Source organism: Coregonus lavaretus, assembly GCF_964263955.1.
Source record: "Coregonus lavaretus genome assembly, chromosome: 20".
Classification (NCBI taxonomy): domain Eukaryota; kingdom Metazoa; phylum Chordata; class Actinopteri; order Salmoniformes; family Salmonidae; genus Coregonus; species Coregonus lavaretus.
This window is the reverse complement of record NC_140007.1, coordinates 20,574,467-20,592,888: the sequence shown is the minus strand read 5'-3', so window position 1 is coordinate 20,592,888 and position 18,422 is coordinate 20,574,467. Positions and strand designations below refer to the sequence as shown.

Here is an 18,422-nt window from a genome sequence, read left to right as displayed (position 1 = left end):
TTCTCAGGCCGGTGGTAGCTGGTCCACTCCAGGAAGATGAGATCAGAGAGACTCCTCCGCCCCCATTGGACATCGAGGGGGCACCGGCGTACACCGTGCGGTCCATCTTGGATTCGAGACGTCGGATGGGGGGTCTCCAATATCTCGTGGAGTGGGAGGGGTACGGCCCGGAGGAACGGTGCTGGGTGCCGAGGAGAGACATTTTGGACCCGTCTCTCCTGACAGAATTCCACCGTAGTCATCCGACGCTCCCTGCTCCGCGTCCTCCTGGTCGTCCCCGAGGCCGGGGTCGGCGCATGGCTGGAGCCGCGCGTCAAGTGGGGGGTACTGTCACGGTTTCGGCCGAGGCTGCCTCTCTTCCTTGCTCGGGCAGGCTTTGGCGGTCGTCGTCCCCGGAGTACTAGCTGCCACCGTTGTATGTTTCGATGTTCGTTTGGTTTTGTCTTTATGTTGTACACCTGTTATCGTTTAGCGCTCATTATTGTCCTATAAGTTCTCGTTGTGTTTTGTCATGTGTTGTGTGTGATTGTCTGTGCTTCATTGTTTCCTCCTCTGTTTGGAGAGGGTTCTCGCACATGTTAGTGCGCATTTTGTTATTTACGCCTGTGTGCGTATTTTCTCGCCTCCGGGCTTTTTTGGCTCGTGTTCTAAGTGATTATTCACTAAAGTCTTTTGGACTAAGTTTCTGCGTCCTGCACCACACCCACCTACAGCACCCACTGACACAAACGAAGCATGTGGTTTAGTGAGTCCGCCAGACCAGAGGCAATAGGGATGACCAGGAATGTTCTCTTGATAAGTGTGTGAATTGGACCATTTTCCTGTCCTGCTAGCCATTCAAAATGTAACGAGTACTTTTGGGTGTCAGGGAAAATGTATGGAGTAAAAAGTACATTATTTTCTTTAGGAATGTAGTGAAGTAAAATAAAAACTTGTCAAAAATATAAATAGTAATATACAGATACCCCCAAAAACGACTTATTAAGTACTTTAAAGTATTTTTACTTAAGTACTTTACACCACTGTTACTTACCTGCCAGTGTTGTGATTGGCTGTGATATTCGCCTATTGATTTCTCCCGCCGGAGCGGAATCTGTTGTCAAACTGAGAAAGCTGTTCTGACTTTGTGGTTGTGTTATCTAGTGGAAATCGATCATTTCCTGGTTGCAAAAATTCTACACTGTTCGCTCAATTTCAGTTTATGTGAGAAAACAAGCACTGAATAGTGTAGTGAATTATTGTACCATCTAAATTAAATATATTTTCAATAACAAAAATATTGCTTTTACAGCTGCTCGAAGCTGGTAGACCAAAACCGCTGTTTGAAGCTGGTGGACCAAAACTGAAAGTAACATTTTGGTCCACAAGCTTCAAACAGCTGTAAAAATGATATTTTCTGTTATAGATTTTTTTTTTTATGATTAAAAGAGAGCAAGCGATTGTGATTGTGTTTGGTAAATAAAGATAGACATGGTTTAAAAAGGTAGTGGTAATATTTCATTCACTACAGAAAGTTGTAGGCGGCTTAAAACTTGTCATGAGGCTCAATTTACCCCATACCAGGGGTAAGTTGTGCCAAGAGACCACTTTTTTTGGAGAAGCTATGCTTTCAAAACTGTTATGTTTACATGAATTCTGATTATTTCCAGGGATAAACAACATCCTGAAATACAGTATATGTAGATATCTTTGTTAGAAAGAATACTATATTTCCCTTGACGGAGTGATGCTGAATGTAAAAAATGGCTCAACTTACCCCTACAGACTACCGAAAAAGAGATGCGCTACAGACAGTGTGTGGAATCAATCAGCACTCTCTCTCTGCTTGAACACAGTGTTTCAACACAAACAAATGGAGAATAATTCACACCTCTAAGCAAAAAAGCAGTGTTTTGGGGCGGCTACCTTCACTGTACTCCTACTAAACACTTATTAGTATTCTTTGTGTGGTTACTTCCATTACCTACCTTCATTTGACTCACATACAGTGCAGGAGTTATTGTTTCATTCAACTAAAGTTAGTGAAGAGATTAGTGTAGAGTACCTCTGTTCTATTCATCTACACTGAAAATGAGAGAGGGGAGAGCAGCATGGCAGCCTCAAATCCAGGCCCTATCAGTACTCCTGGCCTCTGTTATCTGAGCGTATCCGTTCTCACACACAGAAGAGGCCTGTTCTCTAGACCTTGACAGGCAAAACACCACTCCCTTTCTCACAAACCAGTGGGACAATAAGTTCCACTGTTCCACAGGACTTTGGGGAATATCAGGCTGTTGCCAGGGCCACAATACACCATGTCCAACTCTTATGAGTTTCAGTGAGGCCACTGCTAAAGTCATTTCATTGTTATTATTAACATACTAATGTACCTCCTGCTAATAGCTCCCCCAACTTCCCTGACAGGATTACCTCTATCAGAACAGAGCCATCCATATTTAAGCTCTCTAGCTGTGGAGGATCTCTGCATGGGAAAGTGCTCAAACTAAACCATAGGCATTCTGTAACGGTATACCCCCCTGACAGGCAGCCTTAATTTTAACGCCCTCCTCTAAGACATCCTCCCTCCATGTTGATATTCTATGGCACGCTAGCAGATTCCACTGCCTCCATTACAGCAGGAACACATCAGGTTTCAGCACTTTAATGACTAAACCCCCTCAAAATGTGTCTCTCTCTGTCAAACCCGAGCTAAAGCCGATATAGAGTGAGAGCTCCAATTAGATGTACCATAAGGGTGAGCTAATGAGTGACTTAGACTCAGGTTCCCTTAAACAAGTGGAGAGCAGTAATGAGCATGCCAGTGTGCTAGCTACTCATTCAGAGTGTGTCTGTCTGGACAACATGGAAACATATCCAGTTAAAGGGTGAGGGTCAATCTATACCTTGGTTTTATTAAGACTCTTAAGAACAGAACCTCCCCTGTCACTACTTAGGGAAGGCTGCTCTTATTCCTGGAAAAACAGTGAAGTTATGCCGGTCAAAATAGAAGGGCCAGCTTGTGTGGGAGAGAGAGAGCAGCTGGTTTTCACATCCCGCTAGGCTTCAGACTCCAGAGTGCAGACTGTCATGGGCCATTATGTTTAGGTGTTGTACTGTATGAGCATGGCAGATTGTAATTATATGGTAGGGTGGCAGTTGCTGTATCATGTCATCTATGAGTGTATCTTACTCTGAATGTTGGGGCTGTAGGGGTCCTCAATGTGGATGGCAGGGTCCAGAACTCTGTAGATAGCCTGGAGGAAGAAGACGGACAGGACAGGTGGTTGAATGCCATTTTAATGTATGTATGTATACAACTGTAGTAACCCAGTGAGCACAATACATTGAAAATACGTATTTTCAATGTCTTTTCAAACAAAAATATGTATTTTCAACCAAAAATAAGTATTGTCAACGTCTTTCCAACATCTTGTGGTCATAGGGAAGACTGATTTATCCCCAGCCAATCAGACTCACCTCTCCCTCTGTGGACGGCTCAATGTCAGAGTAGCGCGACTCACAGATGACGTCGTCCACTTTGCGCAGGGGACCCTTGGATACCCCGGGGAAGACCGAGTCACAGTCGTAGGCAAAGTAGCGGTACACCTGCCAGTTACGTCCAAAATCTGCAGATCGCTCAATCACCATGGCTGCTGGGCGAAATGTCTGTGTGCCAAGAGAGGGGTGTGATGTGTGATGTGTGTAGTTGCACATTTGAAGACACAGAACATTTGTATATGCTGCATAGATTTGACACACTGTCTAAGGCAGGGGTCTCCAACAGGTCGATCGTGAGTTACCAGTTGCTCACAGCCCACCTACGAGTAGCTCACCAAACAATTCCAAAAGTATATGCAATTTTCACGTGTTCCACTGCAAACTGTAATAAACAAATCTTACAAGTATTAGACACCGCAATTTCCCAGCTACTATCTAAGCAACGCAACATTGACATTATCCCACCCTGGTTAGCCACTATTGGCTTAAAAAGCCAAACCTAACACAATATCTGCCAATTAATTCCCATGAATATTGCCCCTTTCTGTCTGTGTGGTGCAGGCGTTTGTCTATCACTCCATGTGTAGCCAGTTGATGTGATAACCGTCTTGTGGGTTGACAGAAATGGAAAAAAGGGGAATAAATGGTCTTATGATATGATTTATGCATTGACATCAACTCAGAACATCCAATTTCGGTGTTTCTCTATGAATAACTGTAATTTTGAGAGTGAAAAACTCAAAGAAATCTAAAACCAGGAAAAAGAAAACTATGAAAACATAATTTGGGAATATATAAAACATAATTTTTGGGGAAGAAATCACAGATTCTATAGGGCCCCCTTAGAGTTGTTTATTAACCATTATTTTACCAGGTATATTGACAGAAATCATAGTGCACTACTTTCTCTTGTACACTAAAGACCCGGGAAGAGTTGCAGGGGAGAGGAGAAGAACGTGCCTATTTGAAAGCTAGAAAGAAAATGAGTAGCTCGCGACATGTTAATCTTTTAAAAAGTAGCTCTCATGCTAGAAAAGGTTGGAGACCCCTGTTCTAAGGGTTACTAAGTGCTCTGTGTCTAACCTTGAAGATCATGATAAGATGAGTAAAATGGAATTCTGCCTCAAGGTCCAGCTGAATGAAGACATCAGGCTTTCCTGAAGACAAAATGAGAGGGACGGAGGAAGAGAGGGAGAGAGAAAGAGAGAGAGAGGTTATGTCAAGCTTTATGTTGTTGCTATTAAATCTACAATTTATGCACTCAATCAACCTGTCAATCTGTCTGTTACAGGAAATGCAAACCCATGTTTTCACCAGTGATAACTCAACTACCAGCTGTGAGGGAAAACCCTGTCCGTCTTTTGGCTTGAGTAATGGCATCTGAACAGGAAAAAGCATTCTCGTCTTGGCTGGAGATGTGGTCGTCCACATGGGTAATTCCACACACTTCCTGAGCACCATCCATTCTGAAGAACCACTTGAGTTGGGCCATTATTCACAATTAATTGGTAGAGAAGAAGTCTTCAGTTCCAATAGTAGTGTAGGAGGTTCTGCCTTATGCCAAGGGGGCATGTCCCCTTCTAGCAGGTGGAACATTTAACTGCTACAGCATATAAATAACATAATAACCACAGTAAAAAGTCCCATCAGAAATGTCTACATGCCACAACGTAGCTCAAAGGGAAACCTCTGAGAACACCCAAAACACATGCTCATAAAGCTAAGTGCTTTAAGGATCTTTTCCCATATTCAAATGCAGTTTGAAGTGAATCCAAACAGCAGGAAGACAATGATAAAATCCATAACTCAGCACATGAAACAATGAGAGAGGTAATGACAGAGTACAGCTTCCGGGGTGGCACCTCAACATTAACATCCCTAGCTACAGTGGGGAAAAAAAGTATTTAGTCAGCCACCAATTGTGCAAATTCTCCCACTTAAAAAGATGAGAGAGGCCTGTAATTTTCATCATAGGTACACGTCAACTATGACAGACAAATTGAGAAAAAAAAATCCAGAAAATCACATTGTAGGATTTTTTATGAATTTATTTGCAAATTATGGTGGAAAATAAGTATTTGGTCACCTACAAACAAGCAAGATTTCTGGCTCTCACAGACCTGTAACTTCTTCTTTAAGAGGCTCCTCTGTCCTCCACTCGTTACCTGTATTAATGGCACCTGTTTGAACTTGTTATCAGTATAAAAGACACCTGTCCACAACCTCAAACAGTCACACTCCAAACTCCACTATGGCCAAGACCAAAGAGCTGTCAAAGGACACCAGAAACAAAATTGTAGACCTGCACCAGGCTGGGAAGACTGAATCTGCAATAGGTAACCAGCTTGGTTTGAAGAAATCAACTGTGGGAGCAATTATTAGGAAATGGAAGACATACAAGACCACTGATAATCTCCCTCGATCTGGGGCTCCACGCAAGATCTCACCCCGTGGGGTCAAAATTATCACAAGAACGGTGAGCAAAAATCCCAGAACCACACGGGGGGAACTAGTGAATGAACTGCAGAGAGCTGGGACCAAAGTAACAAAGCCTACCATCAGTAACACACTACGCCCCCAGGGACTCAAATCCTGCAGTGCAAGACGTGTCCCCCTGCTTAAGCCAGTACATGTCCAGGCCCGTCTGAAGTTTGCTAGAGTGCATTTGGATGATCCAGAAGAGGATTGGGAGAATGTCATATGGTCAGATGAAACCAAAATATAACTTTTTGGTAAAAACTCAACTCGTCGTGTTTGGAGGACAAAGAATGCTGAGTTGCATCCAAAGAACACCATACCTACTGTGAAGCATGGGGGTGGAAACATCATGCTTTGGGGCTGTTTTTCTGCAAAGGGACCAGGACGACTGATCCGTGTAAAGGAAAGAATGAATGGGGCCATGTATCGTGAGATTTTGAGTGAAAACCTCCTTCCATCAGCAAGGGCATTAAAGATGAAACGTGGCTGGGTCTTTCAGCATGACAATGATCCCAAACACACCGCCCGGGCAACGAAGGAGTGGCTTCGTAAGAAGCATTTCAAGGTCCTGGAGTGGCCTAGCCAGTCTCCAGATCTCAACCCCATAGAAAATATTTGGAGGGAGTTGAAAGTCCGTGTTGCCCAGCGACAGCCCCAAAACATCACTGCTCTAGAGGAGATCTGCATGGAGGAATGGGCCAAAATACCAGCAACAGTGTGTGAAAACCTTGTGAAGACTTACAGAAAACGTTTGACCTGTGTCATTGCCAACAAAGGGTATATAACAAAGTATTGAGAAACTTTTGTTATTGACCAAATACTTATTTTCCACCATAATTTGCAAATAAATTCATAAAAAATCCTACAATGTGATTTTCTGGATTTATTTTTCTCATTTTGTCTGTCATAGTTGGCGTGTACCTATGATGAAAATTACAGGCCTCTCTCATCTTTTTAAGTGGGAGAACTTGCACAATTGGTGGCTGACTAAAAACTTTTTTTCCCCACTGTATCTACCCCTCAGGCAGGCTGTGGTGTGGTGTGATGGGAGCCAGGCCTGTGGAAAAGTAACACAATAAAATAAAAAGATATCTGGAAATAACAGAGAGAGAGTCTCACAAATCTTCTGAAGATTCATACAATCATAAACCACCCTGATACACACATACTGTATATACACACAGAGACACATTTGTGAGTAAGAGGTCAAACTGGATGTCGGCCGTTGGGGCTATGAGTCTGTGCTGTAGGCAGTGAACCATTACCTGCACTCATTAATGAAAGGCTCATCAGGAAGGAAACAGAGGGAGAGGAAAGGAGAGGAGGGTGTGTTAGAGCCAATGAGTCAGGATGGAGGAGAGGGAGAATGAGGAGGAGAGAGAAGCAAAGAGAGCGAAAGGGCAAGGGAAGGAAAAGAGAGAAAGAACTGGAGAGTGGGAGAGGGGACACAGCGATTTTTTTTTTTTTTTTACCGCTGTTGTGAGGCTTGGCTAATGGAGAGCAATTAGTAACTGGTACACTCCACTAACGGAACCAACCCACTCGCACATCCTTCTTGTAGCCTACTTGGTACCACTTCAAAGTACCACAGAGTAGAAGTGGCCCAAGCTGCTATACAGAACAGTGGATAACCCAGCCTTCCACTCCAAGCCCTTTAGGAACTTAGTAAAGGAAGGGGCCTCACACCAGAGAGACACAGGGACTGTGGTCTACACGCATGTAGCACAAGCAGCCCACTGTGCTTCATATCACATACTCTAAAGCCCTGCCAGAAACGCCATGGAGACTGGGAGTAAAAATAGTGACTGTTTCCTGTCCCCCACCTCTCAGTGTTCTACATAGAGTACAGGCAGTGCTATAGTGGTCCACAGTAGTCAATCACTCAGAAATAGACCTGAAATGGGCTTTTGTTTGCAGTGATGTGGGCTCTCATGAACAATGAAGAAGGAGAATTGCTCAGCTGGTCTCTTGAAATAGTTTCTCCAAATCTAATTCTCTATCCCTCCATCAGCGTACCCCTTCTCTCTTTCTCTCTGACTCCCACTCTTCCTCTGAACCCTTCCCTCCCCACCCTCCTTTCCTCTCTTCTCTTTCTCGTTCCTGTCTTTGTTGGAGTGCCAGGGTACAGCCTGCTCTGTTATTATCCCCATACAAACAGCTGTGGGCCTGTGTCTGGTCTGGGTCTGGTCCAGGCAGAGTATAGTAGGCTACTACAGAGTACAGAGGGTGATTTAGTGTGATGGAGGCTGTGGACCTCTGGGTTTTGAAGGCCCTTCAGAACAGAGCTACCAGAACTCACTGTAATGACTCAATGCGGCTTCCAGGATCCTCGGCCCCCTCTCTCTCCCCCATATCTCACCCTCTCACTACTGCTTCCTCACTCTGTCCTTCTGCCCTTTTCTACTCCACTCATCATCCCTCCCTCTTCCACTCCCCCTCTCTTTCTCAGTCTCTGAACAGACCTGTTATTAATAGTAGTAACCAAGATTAGGCCTCTAATAATACGGCTGATATGGATTCTGTATGAGTTCATACCACTGACAGCTGCATGTGGGGGGCATGTCATGTAACCAAAGGCAGGGGGCAGAAATAGAGGACAAATCTGTTTTAACACTGCTTCTCATAAAATCAAAGGTTCACTATACTTTCTCAAAAGTTGCAACATGGTGAATGATTTTATGTATAATGTTTTAATATCAAACCGTGTATATACATTTAAACATGGATATAATTGCAACCCCTATGAATGCAATCTCAATTCTCACCATTCTCTGACTGCCACCATGACTTCTTGCGGTGTGGTTTGAACGTGGTGATGACGTTCTCAATGCGGTGACTGATGGTGTTGTAGACAGGATCATATGGCCGGCGAGAGTCACACTGGAAACATTTCTTCTCATCCTACAGGGGTCAGAGGTGACACAGGTCAGAGGTTAAACAGAAGCTCAGGACAGAGGGAGGTGAGATGGTAGGTAGGGGGAGTGAGAGGATGTTGGAGACACACAAACACCTGTAAGTGACTGACGATGCAGTAGGGGTCTTTCTTCCTGGAGCCACATGTAGATGATGTCTTCAGGCTCTTCTCACGGCCCACCAACAGGTCTCCTGTTGCCGGGTAACAGCTGCCATGGGTACAGCCGTGGGCGTGGTCTGGCTCCCGGGCGCTGGCATATGCCAGGGCTGGAGAATAAAGAGGAGGTTAACAAAAGGACAGGAAACAACATCACAGCTCAGTCACTTAGAGTGAAGAAAAAAAGATGATTGTTTAGCTAGATGGATCACTCCTCTGTGTTAGAAAACAAATCACTCTCTATCTCTCTCTCTCTCTCTTTCTAAGACATTACAGGGCCATGAACTCTAATCAGTACAGGAAAAGGACGTCAAGAGAGGAAGTAAGCCTATGTTTAATCCTGAGACCAAAACAGAGCCCAACAAAAGTTGCTGCTAGCCCACCTGCAGCTCAACAGTCAATGTTTAATTAATAGGAGTAACAATGTTTTAAAAAAACAATTAGAGAGATGATCATTTGGGGAATCTGTTAGCAGTGCCTCACTCTCCTGGAGTCCAAAACGGTTGACCTGACATGGGGCCCTACAGCCGCTAAATCTGGAAACAAACCCATAGGTCAACAGGGAGGTCAACGAGGCCAGGTTCTGACAGCACAGCAGGAAAGTGTGTATGCGTGTGTGTGGGCATGTGAGCTTGTGTGTGTCTCTGTGTGTTAGTCTGTGTGCATGCATTTTCGTGTGCGTGTGACTCGATGGATGAACTGTGTGTGGGGTGTTTGAAAATAACCCAACAGTCGTCAAGCATTCCAGTCAACATCCTGAAATATATTCCTAGTGAAGTGCCAGTGGGACGTGGAGACGCTCAGTCTAAAGAGCAGGGCCAGGGAGGGGGTCTGACAGGGTCTTACTGAGAGGCTCTGTCTGTCTGTCTGTCTACAACAGGTGTGTCTAAGGCACTCTATAGATACAGGAAGCAAAAACATGCAACACAAACAGAGATAAATACGTACACGATGAATCAACATTCAGTATTCTGCTGCATATTATGATTTTAGGACTGCTTTGGATTGTGAGTCTCCTAGGAAAAGTCCTGAGGAGATTTCACAGAGACGACCAACATAAACATGACACTCTCTAGAGGAGACCTGTGTTTGCCTGGCAAACAGACTCACACTGGTACCACTGCCAGGCACCAAACACGCACGCACGCTCACAAAACACACACAAAACACACACACACACACACACACCACAGTGATACACTTGCCATTCAGTCAACACATAATAATGACTATACCTTAGAAAATGCCTAGATCATATGTTTCCTATGCCAACAGTGCATTTGTGTAGACAGACAATGATGGGAAGATGTGAAACACTTTTCTTTGAGTAAGGATAATATCACTTCAATACTGTTATCTGAATGCTGTAGTAATGTTATCTCAGTTCCCTTTCCTGTTGCCAGGAAACCTCACTGTGGTAAATCAAGCTAGGCCTGTGTAATTATGCTGTAACCCCAACATTCTGCCCTCAACAATTACTTAGCCAATTAACAATAGAAAAACAAGAGAGAAGCAAGACTTTAAAACAAGAGCAAAAACAAACTAAATGGCCTGAGACATAACTGCACAATAAACTTTTCCTTCTTTTTTCTGCAAAGGCTATAGTCTTTGGTCATGAGGGGTATATAGAGAGGAGGGGGGAGATAGAGAGATAAGAGACAGAGTGAGATGTGAAAAGGAAAAGGAAGCGAGGGAGAGAGAGAGAGATGGATAAATACAAAGCCTCTGTAGAGACATTGAGAGGACTCATCCAGGCGCAACATGATATCTATTTTGGTTGTTGGCACACACTCAAAGGTGTGTGTATAGTCTGTAAAGAGCGGAGATGGAAGGGGGGGGGGGCTGATGTACAGACTATAATTTCAGGGCCTCTCCTAAACTCTTTTATCTTGTCTCTGTCTTGTCTGTCTCTGTTAGAGAGCTTTCACAGACCTCCTACACCCCTGTCCCAGTCCCTGGACAGAGGCTGAGGGAGTTGACATCACAGTCCCTCCAGAACACAACAAGATTGGCTCACCAGGTTATATACAGTTTAACATCAGTCAACTGAAAGCCTTTTTACATTTCAGTATTTATTTCTCAAGGGTGAGAGTTATTTTGATCAAAGCACAATGTATGAGAAGCCTATTTGATGATTAACCACCCTCTTTCTGTCAAGTAAGTCATACAGAAATTGGTTTGACCAAATGACATTCCCACTTGATGCTTTAATAACAAGCATATTTGGAATGTTTGATTTCAACCAGGGAGGATGGAGAGGGAGGGTTGACTAAGTAGCAGTGTGGCCATCTCATCTCAGCAGCTCACTCTTACTCTCTGCCATTCTCTTACCCATACATGGACAGGCAGTGAGGAATGCAGGCTGATCAGCTGAGAGGGAGGCGTACCTCCGAGCTAACAAAGTCTAGCCTAGCCACATACCAGGAGAGGTTGTATTAGCCTAGCCACATACCAGGAGAGGTTGTATTAGCCTAGCCACATACCAGGAGAGGTTGTATTAGCCTAGCCACATGCCAGGAGAGGTTGTATTAGCCTAGCCACATACCAGGAGAGGTTGATTTAGCCTAGCCACATACCAGGAGAGGTTGTATTATCCTAGCCACAGACCAGGAGAGGTTGTATTAGCCTAGCCACATACCAGGAGATAGCAGAAGTGAGCTTTGCCACAAACAAGAGATACTGCTGTACAAGCCTACTGTTCAACGTAATGCTAACAAGAAGAAACATCCTCCCCTTTTTGGCAGAAATAAAGAGATCAAATCCATTAAATGTGCTCTAAACTGACCATCATTATAAATCTCAGTCAACATGCTGTTCCATTTTGAGTGATTCTCTCCTCTGCCCTGGGCTATAACTGGAACTCCACTGCACTATGCACTACTAATGTGGTTTATTATGTGTATAATATAGTTATTTCCATGTCTTCCCAAAACAAGTGTAATGAGTTTGGATTGGACAGCTCCCAGCATCCTCTCTGTTCTACATTCGGCCTTGCCAAGGCTAATCTCCCTGTAATGGCCTGGACCACTACACAAAGAGAGGGTGCTTCTCTCTCTCTCTCTCTCTCTCTCTCTCTCTCTCTCTCTCTCTCTCTCTCTCTCTCTCTCTCTCCTGTATTCATTCTCTCTCTCTCTCTCTCTCTCTCTCTCTCTCTCTCTCTCTCTCTCTCTCTCTCTCTCTCTCTCTCCTGTATTCATTCTCTCTCTCTCTCTCTCTCTCTCTTCTCTCTCTCTCTCTCTCTCTCTCTCTCTCTCTCTCTCTCTCTCTCTCTCTCTCTCTCTCTCTCTCTCTCTCTCTCTCTCTCTCTCTCTCTCTCTCTCTCTCTCTCTCTCTCTCTCTCTCTCTCTCTCTCTCTCTGGTATGTACTGTACTATAAGCGTCTATGTGAAACCCCACTGCCTGTTCTGGCACACTCTGGAGAGATGGGATTAACACTGCTGTGCCTGTCAGCTTTGTTACACAGCTGCCTGCCGCCAAGTCACTTTCTTCTGTTTCTTCTCCTTTTCCTCAACTTTCAATAAAGGTTCTGGCACTTTGTTTTCCTAGGTAGGCTTAGGTGGAGGATTGTTAAGAATGAGACAACCAGTCATTGTCCCCCAGAGTTAGAGGAACAGGGACATGACATGTTACTGCTTTGTGTTAGGAAAGAGACAGGAGGGATGGCGATGTGACATCAAGACGACACATTCCAATCTGACTGGGTGACAGAGACGAGAAAGAGTCTGCTCTCAGCATCTTCCTAGGAGTAAACATTGGAACCAATCATGAAGACAAACACACTCGCATACAGTACACAAATACACAGACACTCATAAAAGATTAAAGGGAGATTTTTACCCCCAAAAATGACAGCTTTGGAGATTATGCTACTGTACATCTAGAACACTTGTTTTCAGGATAGTTGATGGCAGCATTTTGAGCTTTTGGAGCAGCTTGCGTGTGAAGCGAGGAAACAGAATCAGAATAGCACTGCAGACAGGCAAACGTCCCTACATGGCATACAGTACCTGACCTGAATGTGCGTGTGGCTTTGAGAGAGAGCACAGATAAGTATAGAACTGGCCCAGAGCAAACTAGCCTCCACAGGGCAGGAGAAAGTCAACAGCCTTTTATTTTTAAACCCTCCCGCTAATTAGTTTACATTCACTCTATCCTCCTCTCTTTCCCTCCTCTCTCTCTCTCTCGCTGATCTCTTCTAATGAACAGTCTACTCCCACATCCAGAGAAGGGCGACTCTCTCCTCCTTCCTCTCCTCCTTGCAGCATGGACTTCTGGGAATCTCACTTCAGATCGTGATTCCCCGGGGAGAGGAGAGGTGTCACAGGCAGGCAGGCAGATTGGCCGAGCAGGGATGGAAAGCAGAACTCCTAGACTCCGAAAAAGTTGTGGCCATCGGTACCGCAGTGCTGCGCTGAAAGAGCCTAGGCCTGCCTCGTTACTTACCCAGCCGTAGGAATAACTAAGTCTGCCACTGAGAAGCATCTGCTCCTGCTGGATGTAAAATACTCTGGTACTTCCACCTCGGGAAAAAGTTGCGGGCCACCAGACAGGTGGGCATGAGAGACCAATGCTGGATACACAGTTGTTGCCCATAACGTAAAGCCCCAGGTCTCTGACTCGTCTCCAAAGTCCTATGATAGCCCCAGACCCCTGCCATACCTCCCATCCCCTATGGTACTCCCAGGTCCCAGACCTACTCCCAGCCACGAGCTCCTGGCCATGTTGCTGAGTTTAACTCTAAGGGGCAGTTAGACACACGTGCAGCAGATGTTGGGTGCAGCCAGCCAGTCAAGTGGCTGTGGGTTTGATTTACGTACTGATTAGTGCACTTGATTTGCCTCCTTACCAGCTGGAGTGATGAACGGAGATTCACTCAACTTCTCCACTGGATCATGAGACCGAGCAGATGTGAACATGAGCTAATTACACTCACTCACACAAATGTGTTTCTACTTAGAAAGTACATAGGGGATTTGTAATTTTGTTATATTCCAAGTGTCCTCCAGTCTCCTGATACATTTTATCAGGGAGACAATCAAAGACTTTTGTGTAAATCTGTTTGGTATTTCAATCGATTTCCTGTACAATCTTTGAATAACTTCAGGATTAGGTCAAGTCTGTTCTGTTCAGTGTGTGTGTGTGCACATTTATGCATGCGCTGCACAGGCCCAAAAGTGTGTGTTTGTGTGTGTATGTGTACCATACATTTGAGCCTGAACATGCCTCCATTCATATGTGTGACGGTAGGAAGCCATTTCTCTTTCCCCTTCAGTTGAACCAAGACGAACAGCTAACCCTTCCTATCCCTTGAGACACAGAGGAATGACCTGGGTAAGGCAGGGGTCTGACATCCAGAACGCCAGACCATTCCTGCCATTTCTCTACAGGTATCCCCAGAGACAGTGAGATGAGTAATGGAGCAGGGAAGAGCTAAGAAATCTCACTTCCAGATGACTGGAACATACCTTTGGCCTATAGGGGAAGACGCACACCTTCTGGCCCCATTCAGAATTTCACGTAACCCAAATCCACATGTAATGCCAAACTAAGCCAGCCAACCCAGCTCTCCCTATGGAGGTCTCTTTATATCAGTCAATAACAGGTGAGCACTGACCTGTCTTTTTATGACCACACATAGAGCTCATCTGGGTTTAAATGTGAGTGGTTTTACGAGGCAACCGTCTGTCCCTGTGATTATAACTGGGGCAGTGGAGACTGGAGACTGTGCAGGAAGAGGGAGGGCGGTGTTAGTGGGACACTAGTTGACTGACCATCCCCCTCAGGCTCCATGCAATGAACTTCATGGTCACTCTTAAAGCGGAATCAGCAGTATGTACAGTCGTGGTCAAAAGTTTTGAGAATGACACAAAAATGTATTTTAACAAAGTCTGATGCCTCAGTTTTTATGATGGCAATTTGCATATACTCCAGAATGTTATGAAGAGTGATCAGATAAATTGCCATTAATTGCAAAGTCCATGAAAATGAACTTAATCCCAAAAAAACATTTCTACTGCATTTCAGCCCTGCCACAAAAGAACCAGCTGACATCATGTCAGTGATTCTCTCATTAACACAGGTGAGAGTGTTGACGGGGACAAGGCAGGAGATCACTCTGTCATGCTGATTAAGTTAGAATAACAGACTGGAAGCTTTAAAAGGAGGGTGGTGCTTGAAATCATTGTTCTTCCTCTGTTAACCATGGTTACCTGCAAGGAAACACGTGCCGTCATCATCGCTTTGCACAAAAAGGGCTTCACAGGCATGGATATTGCTGATAGTAAGATTGCACCTAAATCAACCATTTATCAGATCATCAAGAACTTCAAGGAGAGAGGTTCAATTGTTGTGAAGAAGGCTTCAGGGCGCCCAAGAAAGTCCAGCAAGCGCCAGGACCGTCTCCTAAAGTTGATTAAGCTGCGGGATCGGCGCACCACCAGTGCAGAGCTTGCTCAGGAATGGCAGCAGGCAGGTGTGAGTGCATTTGCACACACAGTGAGGCGAAGACTTTTGGAGGATGGCCTAGTGTCAAGAAGGGCAGCGAGGAAGCCACTTCTCTCAATGAAAAACATAAGGGACAGACTGATATTCTGCAAAAGGTACAGGGATTGGACTGCTGAGGACTGGGGTAAAGTCATTTTCCGATTGTTTGGGGCATCCGGAAAAAAGCTTGTCCAGAGAAGACAAGGTGAGCGCTACCATCAGTCCTGTGTCATGCCAACAGTAAAGCATCCTGAGACCATTCATGTGTGGGGTTGCTTCTCAGCCAAGGGAGTGGGCTCACTCACAATTTTGCCTAAGAACACAGCCATGAATAAAGAATGGTACCAACACATCCTCCAAGAGCAACTTCTCCCAACCATCCAAGAACAGTTTGGTGACGAACAATGCCTTTTCCAGCATGATGGAGCACCTTGCCATAAGGCAAAAGTGATAACTAAGTGGCTCGGGGAACAAAACATCGACATTTTGGGTCCATGGCCAGGAAACTCCCCAGACCTTAATCCCATTGAGAATTTGTGGTCAATCCTCAAGAGGCGGGTGGACAAACAAAACCCCTCAAATTCGGACACATTCCAAGCATTGATTATGCAAGAAAGGGCTGCCATCAGTCAGGATGTGGCCCAGAAGTTAATTGACAGCATGCCAGGGCGGATTGCAGAGTCTTGAAAAAGAAGGGTCAACACTGCAAATATTGACTCTTTGCATAAATTTAATGTAATTGTCAATAAAAGCCTTTGACCCTTATGGAATGCTTGTAATTATACTTCAGTATACCATAGTAACATCTGACAAAAATATCTAAAAACACTGAAGCAGCAAACTTTGTGAAGACCAATACTTGTGTCATTCTCAAAACGTTTGACCACGACTGTATATACTGTATATATATACACACTATATATACAAAAGTATGTGGACACGACTTCAAATTTGTGGATTCGGCTATTTCAGCCACACCCATTGCTAATTCTTCAAGAATCAATGGGTACATACAGTGAGGGAAAAAAGTATTTGATCCCCTGCTGATTTTGTATGTTTGCCCACTGACAAAGAAATGATCAGTCTATAATTTTAATGGTAGGTTTATTTGAACAGTGAGAGACAGAATAACAACAAAAATGTTATAAATTGATTTGCATTTTAATGAGGGAAATAAGTATTTGACCCCCTGCTCAAGAAAGCCCATATACATGCCCGTCTGAAGTTTGTCAATGAACATCTGAATGATTCAGAGGAGAAGTGGGTGAAAGTGTTGTGGTCAGATGAGACCAAAATCGAGCTCTTTGGCATCAACTCAATTCGCCGTGTTTGGAGGAGGAGGAATGCTGCCTATGACCCCAAGAACACCATCCCCACCGTCAAACATGGAGGTGGAAACATTATGCTTTGGGGGTGTTTTTTTGCTAAGGGGACAGGACAACTTCACCGCATCAAAGGGACGATGGACGGGGCCATGTACCGTCAAATCTTGGGTGAGAACGTCCTTCCCTCAGCCAGGGCATTGAAAATGGGTCGTGGATGGGTATTCCAGCATGACATGACCCAAAACACACGGCCAAGGCAACAAAGGAGTGGCTCAAGAAGAGGCACATTAAGGTCCTGGAGTGGCCTAGCCAGTCTCCAGACCTTAATCCCATAGAACATCTGTGGAGGGAGCTGAAGGTTCGAGTTGCCAAACGTCAGCCTTGAAATCTTAATGACTTGGAGAAGATCTGCAAAGAGGAGTGGGACAAAATCCCTCCTGAGATGTGTGCAAACCTGGTGGCCAACTACAAGAAACGTCTGACCTCTGTGATTGCCAACAAGGGTTTTGCCACCAAGTACTAAGTCATGTTTTGCAGAGGGGTCAAATACTTATTTCCCTCATTAAAATGCAAATCAATTTATAACATTTTTGACATGAGTTTTTCTGGATGTTTTTGTTGTTATTCTGTCTCTCACTGTTCAAATAAACCTACCATTAAAATTATAGACTGATCATTTCTTTGTCAGTGGACAAACTTACAAAATCAGCAGGGGATCAAATACTTTTTTCCCTCACTGTATCCTTAATTTCTAATTCCAAAAATGGATGTAGCAACTGCAGGTTGCTTTAAATACAGGTGTGTAAGTAACTGCCTTCGAGTGTTTTTTAACGAGACGCATGACAGAACCTGTCATTATACAAAGAGCTTGGCTGTAGATCCATACAGCGGTGAGATGAAGAGGCAGAAGCTGGATAGGCCTGGAGGGGCCACACAGTCCAGGCTTTCTCCTCTCCTCCCCAGGGGCCTTGTCTGTTCTGTTTCTTAGAGTAAGATTAGAAGAGAAAGCAGCCCATCAGAGTATGTAGAGGAAATGCTTCTTTCCTAGCAAAAGGGTATTTGCAGAGTAGAGGAACAGCTAACGGGAACACCGTGTGCACTGTGGTTAAAGCTTGAAAAACACACATGATCTTATCTGGTTTTCACATGCAAGCCCACAGCAAGATGGGGCTATGGCCATCAATCAGTGGAGAGAGTAAGGGCAAGGTAGAACAAATAGACATTCTAACCTTCATTCATACACCCACTGTTTCAAGTGAAAACTGGTAGGAAGCAATCCTAACTTTTACGTGACGCATTGTGTTTACACTCTTAACTTCAAGTGCACTCATGTTATACACAACCTCATACACTGAGTGTACAAAACATTAGAAACACATGCTCTTTCCATGACAGGCTGACCAGGTGAATCCAGGTGAAAGCTTGATCTCTTATTGATGTCAATTGTTAAATCCACTTCAATCAGTATAGATGAAGGGGAGGAAAAAGGTTAACCTCTTAAGGATCTGACCCTTTTTTTCCAAGTTTTGCTTAAAATGACATACCCAAATCTAACTGCCTGTAGCTCAGGACCTGATGCAAGGATATGC

The 18,422-nt window shown here is 44.5% G+C and overlaps 1 protein-coding gene across 1 annotated transcript in view; it reads right to left on the bottom strand.

Moving 5' to 3' along the window:
* The window catches only part of lamb2 (laminin, beta 2 (laminin S)), a 56,289-nt gene that overhangs the window by 27,255 nt on the left and 10,612 nt on the right, over positions 1 to 18,422 (bottom strand). Inside the window, exons 3-7 of the mRNA XM_084185122.1 lie at positions 8,966 to 9,135; positions 8,721 to 8,856; positions 4,561 to 4,634; positions 3,457 to 3,645; positions 3,170 to 3,233 (exon numbers count right to left, since the gene is read on the bottom strand). Coding sequence (XP_084041248.1) covers positions 3,170 to 3,233; positions 3,457 to 3,645; positions 4,561 to 4,634; positions 8,721 to 8,856; positions 8,966 to 9,135 — 633 coding nt within the window. The remainder of the gene's footprint in view (positions 1 to 3,169; positions 3,234 to 3,456; positions 3,646 to 4,560; positions 4,635 to 8,720; positions 8,857 to 8,965; positions 9,136 to 18,422) is intronic.